The sequence below is a fragment of the Monodelphis domestica genome, chromosome 5 (genome assembly GCF_027887165.1).
Source record: "Monodelphis domestica isolate mMonDom1 chromosome 5, mMonDom1.pri, whole genome shotgun sequence".
Lineage (NCBI taxonomy): Eukaryota > Metazoa > Chordata > Mammalia > Didelphimorphia > Didelphidae > Monodelphis > Monodelphis domestica.
In genome coordinates this window covers 102,516,753-102,532,387 of record NC_077231.1, presented here as the reverse complement: position 1 = coordinate 102,532,387, position 15,635 = coordinate 102,516,753, and the positions used below count along the sequence as shown (strand labels likewise).

At 46.2% G+C, this 15,635-nt stretch overlaps 1 protein-coding gene across 6 annotated transcripts in view; it reads right to left on the bottom strand.

Annotated features, from left to right (window-relative positions):
• The window catches only part of LOC100012432 (TGF-beta-activated kinase 1 and MAP3K7-binding protein 1), a 65,874-nt gene that overhangs the window by 25,347 nt on the left and 24,892 nt on the right, over nt 1-15,635 (bottom strand). For 4 of the 6 annotated variants that reach the window (XM_056798960.1, XM_056798958.1, XM_056798959.1 and 1 more), the window contains exon 3: nt 15,313-15,458. In XM_056798960.1, the coding sequence (XP_056654938.1) occupies nt 15,313-15,458 (146 nt within the window). Of the gene's footprint in view, nt 1-6,214; nt 13,259-15,312; nt 15,459-15,635 lie in introns of those variants that run through there. The other 2 variants (XM_007503184.2, XM_007503182.2) reach the window with 2 other exon arrangements.

Genomic DNA, 15,635 nt, shown 5'->3' with positions numbered 1-15,635 from the left:
AGGGCTCTGACCACCATTGTCAAGGAGGCAACTGGAGGAGAGAAGAGGAGAAGAGGGCAGACTGATTGCAATCTTCAGTTACCACAACTCCATCTTGGGCATCTGCCTCTGGAAGTTTTGACCTCTGGGCACACTCAGCTCTGCAGATCAGCTCAACTGGTTTAATCCATATCAATAACATTATCAATAGTGCAGAGAAGAAGCCTCCAGAGGGACAAGGGCTCAGTCTCGCAGAGCTGGAAGAAAACCAGAGGAGCAAGGGTGAAGAGTGAACAGAGAGTCAGGCTCAGGGGCAGGACAGAGCTATAGGTCTCTCCTGCATGATCCAACCTGAAAGATTCTTGGGTCAAATTCTTGGGTCTAAGGGAAAGATCCAACACCCTTCCCCCCACTTACTGCACTGAGACTGGAGGTAGGACTCAGGTTGACTGGGATCCTAGGACAAAGGCTGCAATTGCAACAAAGTACCTTGGTACTACCATGGGACGTTCAGGGCTCTGATAAGAGCGCTGGTAGGGAGGTGGCTGGCAGAAAGGAATAGAGAATAGGAAGGAGAGTAACTACTTTTAACCTCTGCTGGCAGCTTTGAGAGATCTGGCTTCAGGACACATTAATACAACTGGTCAGTTCCATCAGCCTAATCCATTTAATCAGAGGAGCAGAGAAGAAGTCCCTTCAAGGCAAAAAAGGCCAAACTCACAAATCCAGCAAATAAACAGAGGATACAGAATATAGACAATAAGGAGGGGGAAAGGAGGAAAAAACATGAATAAACAACAGAAAAAGAAAAAAAGAAATTAGAATTGACAACTTCTATTCAGGTAATGAACAAAGAACAAATGGAACAGAGAAAGACCAAGGAACACCAAGCAAAAACTCAGAAACTCCAGCAAATTGGACTCAGGTTTTAGAAGAACTCAAAACACAATTCAAAAAACAATTTAGAGACATTGAAGAAAATTGGGAAAAGAACTTAAAAAGCAAATTGGTCATCTGGAAATAAAGGCACATGAACTAAAAGAAGAAAATGGTGTCTTAAAAGCCAGAATTCACCAGTTTGAAAAGGAGGCAAAGAAAGTAAAAAATAAAAACAATGGCCTACAAAGAAAAATAGATTAAAAGGAAAAGGAGGATCAAAAAGTCAAGGATGAAATTCAATCTTTAAAATTAGAACTGAAAATTAAAAGGAAGTATTCCAAAAGCAAGTAGCAGTGTCAGCAAATATGAATACAGATTCTGATTTGAGCAGCAACTCTGAGATAATATGTTCCTGGCCTGGCAATATAATCTCCATCAAATTTTAGTACAAGAAAAATTGTAAAACTATTGAAAATTCTCTTTTATAACAGGAAAGAATCAAGGGGAAAAGACCCACAAATCATTTTGGACTATAAAAAATACTGAAACACATCAGAAAGAATAAAAGAAAGATTTTTAATTTTCCTAAGTCTGATAAAAATTGTTTTATGATAGCTGAAACCGTGTGACATGGGAAGAGGAATATGAAACTGTGAAAGATGTTAAGTTGTTTAAAGATCTCTTGAATAGCAGCTGAAGCATTAAGTAATCATGATGCAAATCTTTGAACAAGTGAAGGGATTTTTAGATTTCTTTTAACTTGGAAAAACAATTCTGCTTTTAAAGAGAAATTAGAAGTGAAGTGATTAATGCAGTACTAAAGATTTAGTATCCTTCATTTGATATTTAAACAATGTGAATTGCTTATAATAGGTGGAATAAGACCAAGGCTTTGGCAAACATTAATGAAATTTCTTGATTAGCAAAATCATTAATCATTAGAGGAAAGTGCAATAGAAGAAATTCAAAAGAAAAGAAATGAATGTTGTAGAATGCTCCTGACAAGGAATTGGAAACTGATCTAAATCTGAATTAGCAAAAGCAATATAAATGGCAAAACCAAAATTGAGGAAAGCAGACATATTTTTGTCATTAAAGGAAATGAACTTGTACGAATAAAATAACATGTACCCTAATGCCCAACTCAGATACACTTTTAACAATTTGATCAATGTCAGCACTGAATGGAAGTATTTTTCTCTTTTTTTTCCCTGTAAAATATTTGTCACAAAACAAAGATCAAAGTCATTAGATAGGACAAGGAATGCTTTTTTTTTTGACTGAGCGTCAATTTTATTAGTCTTCCCAATTATTCCATGGTGTTCTTTATTGGTATCATTACAATATATTTGCATAACCACTTACTGTGCTGAATTCTTTTGTCAGTGGTATGTTTTACTTAGCTCAAACATATTTCCAAATAAACTTTTCAGTGTGAAGGAACATCTTTTTCACCCCAAGTCCTCCTTTATGTAGGAAGCTAGAAAGCTTCTCTTCTCACCAGGCCTTCAGTATTCATGCTCAATTACAGAGGTACAGGAAACCAACATGCTTTTTCTATGACTAAATTGATTTTGAAAGATCTCTTGAAAGATGACTTGGCTGGGGACATTAATTCATTGCTGGTGGAGTTGTGAATTGATCCAACCATTCTGGAGGGCAATTTGGAACTATGCCCAAAAGGCAATAAAAGACTGTCTGCCCTTTGATCCAGCCATAGCACTGCTGGGTCTGTACCCCAAAGAGACAATAAGTAAAAAGACTTGCACAAGAATATTCATAGCTGCACTCTTTGTGGTGGCAAAAAATGGGAAAACGAGAGGGTGTCCTTTGATTGGGGAATTGCTGAACAAATTGTGGTATATGTTGGTGATGGAATACTATTGTGCTAAAAGGAACAATAAACTGGAGGAATTCCATGGAGACTGGAATGACCTCCAGGAAGTGATGCAGAGGGAGAGGAACAGAACCAAGAAAACAGTGTACACAGAAACTGATACACTGTGGTACAATAGAACGTAATGGACTTCTCCATTAGTCTCAATGCAATGTACCTGAACAACTTGCAGGGAACAAGGAGAAAAAAACACTACCCACAAGCAGAGGACAAACAGGGGGAGTAAAAACATAGAGGAAGGACAACAGCTTGACTACAGGGGTGGAGGGGATATGATCGAGGGAGAGACTCTGAATGAACACCCTACTACGGAAACCAATAGCATGGAAATGGGCTGTGGTTGAGGACACATGTGACACCCAGAGGAATCATGCATTGCCAATGGGAGGGGTGGGGGGAGGGGGGAAGGGGAAAAAAAGATGATCTTTGTTTCTAATGAATAAGGTTTGAAAATGACCAAATAAAATAATGTTTAAAATATAAAAAAAAAAGAAAGATGACTTTGCTTACTAATGAATATCTTAGGAATATAGAGGATATTTTTTAAGCTTAAAAAATTGTGATCTCATTTAAAGGAAAACAATTAAAAAAAAATCACCTGACTTGGCTTAAGTTAGTATAAATACCATGGCTGTATTTGCCAACTGATCAATTTCATTTTGGAATGATAACTTTCAAAAAGTAAATATTTGTGGTGTTCAATTTTTAAAATTATTTTTATTTGACATTTATTTTACATAAATATTTCTTTTTAAGCTTTTCTGTTATCAAAATATTTTATCAGGTAGATTGTTTTTACATGTTATTGAAATAAATAATCTTGTCACAGTATCTTGGTTCATAATCATAATAAGCCTTACTATATCTTTTTTTAAAGAAAACTTCTGAAACTTTTAGTATAATAATCCCAGAAAATTATACACTATTTATTATTATACTCAACTCATCAATATTTTAAAACAAGCAAATAATGTCATGAAAAATACAGAATACCTTATGGTTTGGGGAGTTCCCTAAAATTCCTGTTTTTCATTCCTGAATCTCAGAGATTAAGATCTATCTGAGATTTTAAAATACTAGTCTGGAGTCATAGAACCCGGGTTCAGATCCTGAGTCTACTCATAACACTTTAATTACGGGTAAGTCCCTTCTCCTCTCTGGACCTCAGCTTCCTGTAAAACAATGCAGCCAGACCTCCATAATTCTATGAATTAATCTGATAGAATACTCAATGGAGAGGGCCAAAGGCCTTTAATACCAGATCATGTGGATTTTCTCTGGTATGAATAAAGCAATACATATTATTATCATTATCCACTGAAGATAATAGCTTTGAGATCTCACCCAGAGGAGAGGCCCCAAGCCAGGAAGTTGGGTATTGTTCAGCCATCTTACTCAGAGCTGTCCCAAAGGACTCTACTTGAGCTCCCTCATTTTCTAGTTTGTATTATTCTTCTAATTGTCCCTAGAGAGCCAGCACAGTGGCAGTGGGGTCAGTCTCCTCTTGAAGCTACTTTGCATGCACATTTTGTGGAACATTTATGTTGTATTCCTTTGTAGAATGGGAACTCCTTAGGGGTGTGTGCTTGACTTTCATTTTTTTCTCTGTATTCCTAGCATCTAGTAGCAAAGCATGGCACATAATAGGTTCCTGACACATGTTGAATTGCACTTTTGAATCTCTGCTTCTGCTGGACCCTCCTCTTCCTGTCCCTGCCCTCAGTTGTCTTCTTTTTCACTTTCCCTTGGTTTCAGGTATCACTTTCATGCAGATGACTGGACAAGAACTGGGTTCCAATCACAGATCTACCAATTATCCATGGGCTGACCTTGCAAAGGTCACAGCCCCTCTAGGCCACAGTCTTCTTCAGGGTGAAATGTGAGGATCAGAAGCAATGAAGTGAGATACTCTAAGATTCTCCCATACATTCTCCTGAAAGCCCAGCCTCTCTCCAGAGCCCGAGGCCCACCTTTCCAACAGGACGTTTTCACCTGGATGTCTTTCCTTCACCTTGAATTAAGTATGTCCTAAACTGAATTCAGTGTCTATCTAAACTGGACAACTTGCTATTCTCCCATTTTCATCTTTCCCTCTCCTGGATTTGTGCCCAGGGTTCATTCTCTTGCCCTTTCCCCACCCCCAATCCCTTGAATGGGCTCCATGACTCCCTGCCAGGCAGTGATACAAAGGACTTATAAGACATCAGAGGGAGAAGGGAGGAACTTAAATGGGATGCCTCAGTTTGGGCCTAGGAACTCAGATGCCAGAGACTGCCCTTGCCCTTATACCTGCTGCTCTGGGCAATCTGTAAGCTCCAGACACCTTCTCCCTTTGATGCCTCCATCTGATAACTAGAGGTTCTGCCCTCCCCTCCCTCTCAACTTGGATACTACCTGGTGCTTCCAGAGATGCAGCACCAGCTGAAATCCACCCAATCCAGCACTCTCTTCTTGATCCTTCCCATTAGGCCTCAGTGAGGCCACTCACCTTCCCAGGGGTGGGCCTGATGCCCCATAGGGTTTCCCCATCTGTCAGCAGGTCTGTCCCTCCATCTGGCTGTCAGAGTCAATATCTCCCCTTCGAAGAGTTCCACAAGGTTCTGTCTGACTGTTGGCCTCCATCTCCCTGCTCAGACCTCATAGCACCTTCGTGTGTGTGTGTGTGTGTGTGTGTGTGTGTGTGTGTGTGTGTGTGTGTGTGTGTGTGTGAGAGAGAGAGACAACTGGCAGAAGCCAAGACTGGGCATACAAACTCAGTCCCTTCACACATTTTTGCCGCACTTGAATATATTTTTCAACTTTCCCATTTTGGTTGGTTCTTTTATTATAATTTTTATATTTATCTTTTTATGTCAGTATTCATTCAGTGAGCAGCTAGGTAGCTCAGTGAGTAGAAAGCCAGACCTGGAAACAGGAGGTTCTGGGTTCAAATGTGGCCTCAGACACTTCCTAGCTGTGTGACCCTGTGCAAGTCACTTTACCACCATTGCCTAGCCCTTACTGCTCTTCTGCCTTGGAATTCATGCATAGTATTGATTCTAAGATGGAAGGTAAGGGTTTAAAAAAAATTGACACTGAGAGAGAGGGTAAAGGCTTAAACGTTTTTAAAAAGATCATCTAGTCTAATCTTCTGTTACCGACTAAGAGGTCCAGGAAGTCATTTGGTCACCAGCACACAGGTAGGAAGTAGTTAGATCAAAATCTAAATCGCAGGTCTCTGACTCCAAATCAAGTATTCTTTCCTTTCTAGGATATAGAAGCTCTGGCATGAAACATGGGGATGCGGGTCTGACCTGGTCGAATGCAAGGTCCTTTCTAAATCGAGGTTCCTAGACATAAATGTCATTGTTGGGAAATGTGCCTTGGGCTAGGGAAGTTATGGACATGCCCAGTCCCTCCTCCTCAGCTCCAGTACCCTCCCTTCATGTCAGACAAAACAGTGGACTCGTGGCCAGCTGCTGGGTTTGGAACATCACTTTATTGATATATCACCAGGAGTCACCACCATCATTTGGATCAGCACAAATATACAGGATGTAGCCAACACAAGGTCTGAGAGTCCCTCTCAGGCAACCAGACAGGTGGCCAAGGGTTGGTGGGCAAGGAAGGGATCTGGATACACTGGGGAGAGCTCACCTGGAGCTGACCATCCTTTAGCACGCTCACATCCACTCACACACACAGCCATACCCCCCACATATATTTGTATAGCCTTATATTATACATCTTATATATAGAAAATATAGATATTTATACTATACACAGGCAGTAATGCTGCAGGGGTGAGAATGGGATTGGGGACACCCCAAGGATGTGGTCAGAAGGGGCAGCATTGGGAGGCAGAGGGACTGGTGCCTATCCTCCCACAATTCTTTTAGTGATGAACATTGCCCCAAAGAAGCCCCTGGGGACACCTTCTGTTTTCCATGAAAGATTCTTGGACTCAGATCCAGCCAGGACCAGGACAGAAAAGCAAGGTCTAAGGAGGGGAAAGGACTGGGGGCCCTTGGTGAGTTGAGGGAGGTCTAGGGAGCAGCAAGGACCTAGAGATACTTTGAAAGTGAGAAAACACTGAGATAGGGATGGCAGAAGGCAGGCTAGGAGGTGAAAACCTTGGGCTCACATCAAAGGAAATAAGAGTATCAGGACATCATAGTCCTCTTGGAAAACTTGGACCTGCTAGAGGCACCCCAGGAAACCTACAAATCTGAGGCCCCTCAGAGACTCCTGGGAGCTAAGTGAGAGAAACCTCCTCTAGATGCCTAGAAGAGGGGAGCTCTCAGTCAGCTGGGGCTGACTGGCTAGCAGGGATTTATAAAAGAGGGGTTGGTCATGATTGAATAGGGAGATCCTGGCTGGAATTGAGGGTGGAATAGGGCGATGAGGAGTTGGAATCTGGCAAGGAAGGAAAATGATTACCTTTAAGCATCCCCTTCCCCCTTAGCCCCCATCAGATTGAGGACAAACTTTAACTCAAAGGAGTCCTAACTCTTAGAGCTTGGAGGGGATGCCCAGAATCCTCTGGTCTAGCACCTTGCCTTCAGGTTGGATGAGGCAGCTGAAGCCCCCAGAGGCTAATGGCTTTGTCTCCTGGACAGTAAGCAGTGTCAGGAGGATCAAAGCCAGGAATTCTGCCCCCAAGTACAAGGTCCTGTTGGCCTCACTGGAGGTGATCATGGGATGGGGGGAGGGTAGAGGTGCAGGGAGAGAAGTTCCCCTTGACTCTCAGATGAACATCATTTTGAGTGTTTTCCACACCTTTTACCTCATTTGGGCTTCACAACATTCCAGGAGGTGAGGACAGTTCAAATCCTCCAATTTATAGATGAGGAAACTAGACCTTAAGAGAAGGAAACTGACTTGTCCAAAGCCACCCAACGAGTTACTGGTGAAGCAGAAAAAAATCTTTGAGATGGAAAGGACTTCAAGTGGCATCAAATCCTCCTCCTACCTCTATCATGGCCTTTGCACACAGCAGCCTTCGAAAGGTTCACTATCTCCGGAAATAGACCATCCTACTTGGACAGGAGGGCCTCAGAGGTCTCTTCTAACTCTAAATTTACAATGACTCGGATGACCTTTAATGTCTCTTTCAAGTCAAAATGTTATGGGTCCATGAACTAATTAGGAGCAATGAATGGAAATATAGCCTATTTGGGGGGCTTTGATTTTAAAAGTAAGATGAGAACTCATGTCTTCCGACTCCAAATCCAGGGCTCTTTTCACTACCATCCTTGACTTCCTCTTCCCCAAAACAGCCTTTCAGATATTTGAAGAGGACTTCCATCGGTTCCCAAGTTTTCTTTTCTCCCCACTTCCTTTGACTGATCTAAACAGGCCATGGTTTGTAGCCCCTTTCCTCCTGGCCGCCTTCTTCTATCATCTATCCCATGACTTCTCCAGCGTTGGGGAAAGGCTACAGATGTCCTCTGCTTGGATGGGTTTCTCCACCTCTATTGTTCCTTTCTTGGGCAGTCTGGTAGCTAGAGGAAGCCCATCTGATGTTCAGTGGACCCTAAGGCTTCCCTAAAACGAAGGCCTATCTGTGGACATGGGAACCAGATGGTCAGTGCCAGCCAGCCCAGACTGCCCTTCCCCTTCCTCTCCTCAACTTTATACCATCTGCTGTGTGACATGGGGCCCATTAATCTGACTTCTCTGGGCCTCAGGTGCCTCCAAAGATTTGAGGAGGAGCAGTCAGAAAGTGGACACTTCCAAATCCCAACAAAAGGGGGATTATACCAGAGGGTGTGGATGAGCTCTCTGGGATGCTGAGGCAGAACAGGGAAACCCACAAGCTCTTTGTCCTTGGACAGCAGGTGAGGGAGGTCTAGACTACCAGCCCTGTAGTCTAGACCTGGGTTCAAGTCCCTCCTCTAACATACATTTTGTGATCCAGGGCAAATTTCTTAACCCTCAAGGCCTGAGGCAGAGCTCTCTGACTAAGCGGCATATACCGGTCTCCATTTTCTCCCTCCCCCAATGTAAGGAGGGAAGTCTTACTCAGAGCTCCCTTTACCATCCAATAACAAAAAAAGTTCTCCCCACCCACGGTTCATGGGACCATGTCATGAGCTCTTCCTCGGCTTGGATGTCACCCCAGGAAATGTCATGAGCTCTTCCTCGGCTTGGATGTCACCCCAGGAAAGATGTTTTAGAAAAGTTTAGTGAATGATGGATTGATTCAGAATATCAATGATCTCTGCACCGGGCTATTTATAGTCTGGCCATATGAAAGCAGGCCAGACTGGCCCACAACATCTGTATGGGATGGCTTAAATGAGTGGAGATGGACTTAATGTGAAAGGGCCTTTCCAACCGTAGGCCTTGAAGACGCAAAAATAGGCTGTTGAGCTGGATTCACGGGCCGGTGGGGGCAGGAGTGGCTCAGGTTGGGGATGGGTGGAAACATGGAATGGAGAAGGCTGGTCTAGTTTTCCAGGGGGAAGGAGGCCCAGGCAGTGCCTAGCTGTTCCCATTGGATTGTGGGATCTACAACTGGGTCACTCATGGATGATAGGACCTGCAGGAAAAAAGGGGGATGGGAGCTCCTTTTAGGGGCATTCCACCCCCACTCCATCTCCCATGGGAAGCATTATGGGGCGGGAAGCCCGACGTCCCCGTACCCTTGAGTTCAGTGAGCTGGGGAGATGGGCTGATCTGGAAAGCACTGGGCCAAGAGGACACGCAGACCAGCAGAGATCCCCTAAGCTGGGATGGGCTCTGGTGCTGGACCTGCTGAGCTTTCCCATCTGAGCCGAGGATGACCCCAGAAATGGCAATAACACTGAAAGGGCCCCACAGCACCAAAACCCTGGAAAAGGAGCTGGGATGGCGTCCCAGGTCCTACCTCTCCAAACATCTGAGCCTGAGTGACCTAAGGGGGCAAGCATCAAGGCCAAGCCTTCATTTTACAGACAGGAGAACTTTAACCAAAGCCTGGAACCCGGGTCTTCTCTCCCTGGAACCCAGAGCTCTTATCATTCTACTGCCCTCCCCCAACACACCTGAGCCTCCTGCCAGTGGGACCCCCTTTGGACACTCCCAGACAAACTTATAAAGCTTTCTTCTCCCAATGTACTTACACTTGCTCCCAGTGACTGTACCCATTCACAAAGACACGTTCACACACACACACACACACACACACCCATTCCTCCCCCTCGATCACACACACTTGCCCCTCGGGGTGACACCATCATTCTCTCCCTGGATGGTCAAGCCCCCTGGATATTGTTGCTTTCTCCACCCCTAGGACCCAGGTGGAATTCAGAGACATTTCTAGTAAAATTTGAGGGGGGCAGGACACACACACACCTCAGCGTGATGGAAATAGACTCCATTCATCGAGGGGAGAGAAGGTCAAGGATCGGGAGAGAACAGTGAGTATGGAGAGTGTGTGTGTGTGTGTGTGTGAGTGTGTGTGTGAGTGTGAGTGTGAGTGTGAGTGTGTGAGAGTATCTATGTAAAACAGCTGGGGCTGGGGGCTTAGGAGGGAGAAGGCAATGGGAGTGTCTTTCTTTGCCTCCGGCCACCGAAGTGGAGAAGTCAAGGGGGAGTGAACACGGGGGCCAGAAGGGACTTGGGGAAGGGCCCGTAACTAGTTTAGTACCCCTGTGTCTGGTAGCCCTGGGTCTCAGCATCAAAGGCATTGGCAGGCTGCTGGTAGGAGCCACCAATGTCGGGTCCAGCCTCCGGCTCATTGGCATAGGGGGCATAAGGCATGCTCGAATCCTGGCTTGGGTCCGTGTAGTCCTGGGAGAAGAGGGCCGAGTCGGCGCCGATCCGGTACCTCTGGAAGGCCAGCACCGCCTGGCCAACCTTGGGAGGGAGTGGACAAAGGCCAAAGGCAGGAGGGTGGGAAGAGGGAACACCAGGAAAGAGAGGAGACACACAGATAAAAGCCAGGTTAGTCAGTGTTAATGGTTAGTCCATGCACATGCTACTCTGAAGGGTTAGCGTCCAGAACATAACCAATCAGGGCCTAATGGAGAGCAGAAGTGATGGATGAAGACGCCTGCCTCCTGGAATGAGCCATCGCAACCAGCCAGCCTTCCGGTCCAGGGCAGTGTGGGAGCATGGCAGAAACAACAGGTCAAGGAAGTTTTGCCATCTCTTTACCTCTTTCCTCATCTGTAGAACGGGGACACTATTATTTACGGTACTTCCATGAAAGCACCGTTGGGAGACAATCGTTCTAGGAAGCCTGACCACGCTCTGCAATGTGACATTATTATGACTGTTCACCCCATTCTGAGAGAAGTCTGAGAAGGAGCCGCCCAATGGATCTTGGGTCCTCAGCAAGAAGGGCCTCTTCCCTTTGCTCCCCTCTCATGCCACCAGAGGGCCGGGGGCCGGGCTGGAGGCAAGTTCAGATGCTGCTTTTCGTGACAGAATTCAGATTTGTGCCGTTAGATAGGAATGATCGTCCCAGGCCAAGTCACTATCTAAGAGAAGAATAACAGCCTGGCGGCACACCACACTGAATCTTGACCCCACAAGCCAGGAGACCGGAAAGAAATAAGCCCAGCTTGAAGGAAAATGTTGAAAGGCCTTGTCATGGCAAAGGGTCCCAGGCTGTCCCCAATAGCCCTGGGAAATGAGGGACGTTCTGGGGAAATGAGTGGGCGTGATGACTGCCCAGTAGCTGAAGCCCCAATCGATCCAGAGGACTTTGGACAGCCAAGCCCTGAATGGTTTCTGTACCCACGGGGCAAGCTGCCTGATGCTAAAGAGAGTTAAGGAAGACAGATGGCTTCCTCCTTGCCCAACCTGACTTGGAGGATCCTAGAAAGGTCCCAAAGAGATGCTCCTGGGGTTTTGTGTCCTTAGTAACCTCCCTCCCTCCCAGCCAGGAAGCTCAGCCGGAGACCGTCTGTGGGCAGGAAGTCTGGGGCAGGCAGGAGAGAAATTGTCGGGCTCCTAACGTTCACAAGAACATGGATAAAGAGAAAGCAAGGAAGAGCGGCCATGGCTGGAGGGTGTTTGTCCCTGGGGCAGAGGGAAAGACTGTCAGCATCTCCCAGAAAGGCAGAGCATGTCACAAAGATGGAAGAGGGTCCCTTCAGCAGCCAACGCGAACATTAGAGCCAGATCATCCAAAAGCACCAAGAGTGTTTAGCACAGAGGGGACACGATAGGAGTACCTGCAAATCTGTCCTATAGAAAGACTCAGAGGCTGCAACGAGGAGCAAAGGACAGACTACCACCGAGAAGGAAGACTTCCTAAGCCTTAGAGCTGTCCAAAAGCAGAACAGGCTACCTCAGAGAGAGCGAGCTCCCTGTTGCCTAAGATTCTCCAAGAGTCTGGAGGAGGGATTCCTGGAGGTTGGGCTGCCTCACTTGGGGGGGGGGGGAGGCTCCCAAATGCCCTGGTCTGGCATTCCTGAGCTCTCTTTCCTTTGTCCAGAGGGCAGCAAGGGCTGAAGCCCTTTTCATGGAATGTGGATTGGGCATCTCAGCCCCTTCCCAGACTGTAAGTTTCCTAAAGGCCCTCCCTCGTGGCCTTCACCCAGGGCAGTTGGGGAGTGATACAAGCCCCTCCTGTGGAGCAGCCCTTTGTGGGGAACAATTGCTGCTGTAGTTCTGAGGGGAAGCGTTCCCCGCCGATGACTAAACCAAAGAGAGGCCTGGGAGAGGTGTCAGTGATAGGAGAAAGGTGCTTCCCTCAGACTGGGGTGGGGGGACACACGATGATTTCAGTGTAAGCTCCATAAAGTAATCAATAGAAGAGGAATCATGGAGTCTAGTATGTAGGGGTGAACTGCCCCCGGAGGTTAGGAGGGTCTGCACAGTCTAAACAACAAGAAGAGATGAAGAAAGAGAAGGTATCAGATGTTTATCCACCATTGTCCAGGGTAGAGGGAATTCTGGTCCACCCCGTGGCTGTGATGCCAGGCATGAATGGATGGTTCACAGTGCCTCAGGCTACTGGGGCTGGGTAACATCCATCTGTGGCACCTCCTTTGCTCTGACTCCATCCTCACCAAGCACTGATCTGCATTCAGTCTCCCAAGGACCCTGACCAGCTGTCACCCATATTTCAGCCTGCTTGGCCATCCTCTTGGACAGACTGGCCCTCTGGAATTCAGTCATTGTGAATCCTCTCTCCAGGGCTTGATCATCCCTTGGCGAGTTGAGGAAACAGAAACCTTTACCCAGCAGGGATGGGTGCTGGACCCTGGAACCCACTAAGGATTAGATTTGGACATCCTATTAGTCAAAACTCAAAGCTGAAAGGAGCAAGTCAACTTCTCTCTGACCCCTCTTTGTGACGACTTCTGCCCCTGCCCTTCCCTTGCCTCTCCAACCCCCCCTAACCTCAAACCCCAAGCCAGGGTCACAGAGGTCTGGATTACAACTGTCCTGGGGACTGGGGAGGTCAGGCAGCTGTGAGGAGGGCAATTATGGCTGAGGTGGAAGAGGTGTGGGGAAGAGCTGGCTGTACTCCTCCTGAAAGGTGATAGCCTTGAGTCTCCGGGAGGCCAGGATCGCCAGCATGCTCTGTAAGGAGAGAGCAAGGTTGAGTGGGTGGGGGGGAGAAGAACTTGGGCTTTGGAGTTGGAAGGCTCTTTAGAGAGCCTCTAGTTCATGGTGAAATGGAGACCCAACAGAAGGGAAATGAAAAGATCCTTCAAGGAATGAATGGCAGTTGCTGGATTCAAATCCAGGTCTTCTGACTTCAAACCTGGGGCTCTTTCCACTGTCCCACAAAGCCTTACTGCTTAGGCTGATGGTACTATGTCCTTGGCCCAGGAAAGGGAAGGGATCTTCCCAAGGTCTCATAAGAAGCAGGCATCTAAACCTGGGGGGTCTTTATTTTTAAAGGGAGACAGCACAGAGGTGCCTCCCTCACCTTTCTTCCTCATACCCAGGCTTCGAGATCTGCCAATCATTTGGGATAACTATTCTGTTGGTCAGTGCCAGTCAAAGACTTCTTGGAAAAGGGGGAATGTCTGGTTTCAGGGGACATGTAAGAGAACTGATAGGAGGGGCCAGGGTCAAGATCAGGGGCAGACAAAGCAGGCAATTGCTTGGGACACAAGGGATATTTTAAATTTATTTTAATTTTATTTTAAAAGTTCTCACCTTCCATCTTAGAATCAATACTGTGTATTGGTTGTAAGGCAGAAGAGCAGTCAGGGCTAGGCAATGGGGGTGAAGGGACTTGCCCAGGGTCACACAGCCAGGAAGTGTCCAAGGCCAGATTTGAACCCAGAACCCCCCCCCCATCTCTAGGTCTGGTTCTCAATCCACTGAGCCACCTAGCTGCCCCCAGATATTTTTTCTTTTGACATTTATATGTTTCATCTTCACTCTTAGACTGTAAACTCCTTGAAGGCAGGGATTGTGTTGTTTTTCTTCTTGGCAGTCCCAGCACCGAGGGCAGTGCCTCACATATTTGGAAAATGAAGAATTTGGGGGTGCAGTATAAATAGTTATGTTTGGATGAGGAAAAACTAGAGACCAATAGCAACATTTTGTTTCTCAAGCTACAAGCCAAAGTCAAAGGCTTTGGGACCTTGGACTGTGTGAATGACCAACTTTTTTTTACAGGACATCAAGTTCTTTTGAGACTGATCATTTGGTCCCAGGCCAAAGATTTCTCTGGCATTCTTCTCATATCTGCACCTCTCTCTCTCTCTCCCTCTCCTCCCCCATCTCTCTCTGAGTCTCAGTTTCCTCATCTGTAAAGTGGGAAACAATCTTTTCACTGCCTCCCTCACAGGAAGGAGAGCACTTAGTAAAGCCCCATGGAAACAAATTATTATTATTTATTATGATCACTCCTGCAGAGCAGTACAAAGGGGGCTCTTGGCTCTCAAAGGCTTTGCCAGTGGAGAACAAGCTATGGCAGGTCTTGTCAAGCTAGAAAGGCTTTGTGGTCAGGGCTAGTGATGGATTGTCTACCAACCAAAGAGCAGCTTATAAATGACAAGGGGGCTAAGAGCAGATAGGCCAGGGGCAGCTGAGAGGCTCAGTGAATAGAGAGGTCCTGGGTTGAAATCTGGCCTCAGACACTTCCTAGATATGTGACCCTGGGCAAGTCACTTAACCCCCCATTGCCTAGCCCTTTGCATTTTTTTTTGCCTTGAAACCAATATACAGTATTGATTCTAAGGCTGAAGGGTTAAAAAAAAAAAGAGCAGATAGGCCCTCAACTGATTCTAGTTACAGCAACTCATTGCATCCAGAAAGCATTGTTACAATCGCAGGCTTGTTGGGTTTCATGGGCATTCATTCATTAACTTTGGACTGGGATGTTACCTCTCCACTTTACAGATGGGCAAAATGAGACACTGAATAAAAGGAAGTGATCTTCCTCTCTCATCAGCAGCAGGGCTAGGCTGCTAAGCTAAGAACCAAGTAAAGGTTTTGATCTAAATCTTGGGTCCCTTTCCTCCCTCTAGACTCACCAGACTTCCAAGCAGTTAGTGGTTCAGAGACCATGGAGCCCAGGGTTCTCTGACTGTAAATAGTTGGCTCCTGCAAAACCAGCCTTGAGGAAAGAAAACGGGAATTCTGGTTCTTGAACTAGAAGCAGAGTCTTGACTTACCCAAGTAAAGATGGAGAAGAAGGAGAAGGTGATGGCAGCTCGAGCCGCATCTGTTCCCTCATTCATAGGGTTGTCCTCAGGTTTGGAGACCTGCCACTGATTGGCCAAGAAACAGAAACCTACAAACCAGAGGAACGCCCAGAAGGCTGCAGGAGCCCAGGATAGACAATGGTCAAAGGTGGAGAAGCATCAGATTAGGGAGAAAGAAACACACACACACACACACACACAGAAAAACAGAGACAACAGAGAGAAACAGAGTCAGACAAAGGGAGAAAGAGACCCAAGACAAAAGAAAAGGGGCAGTGAAGAAGGTCAGTAAA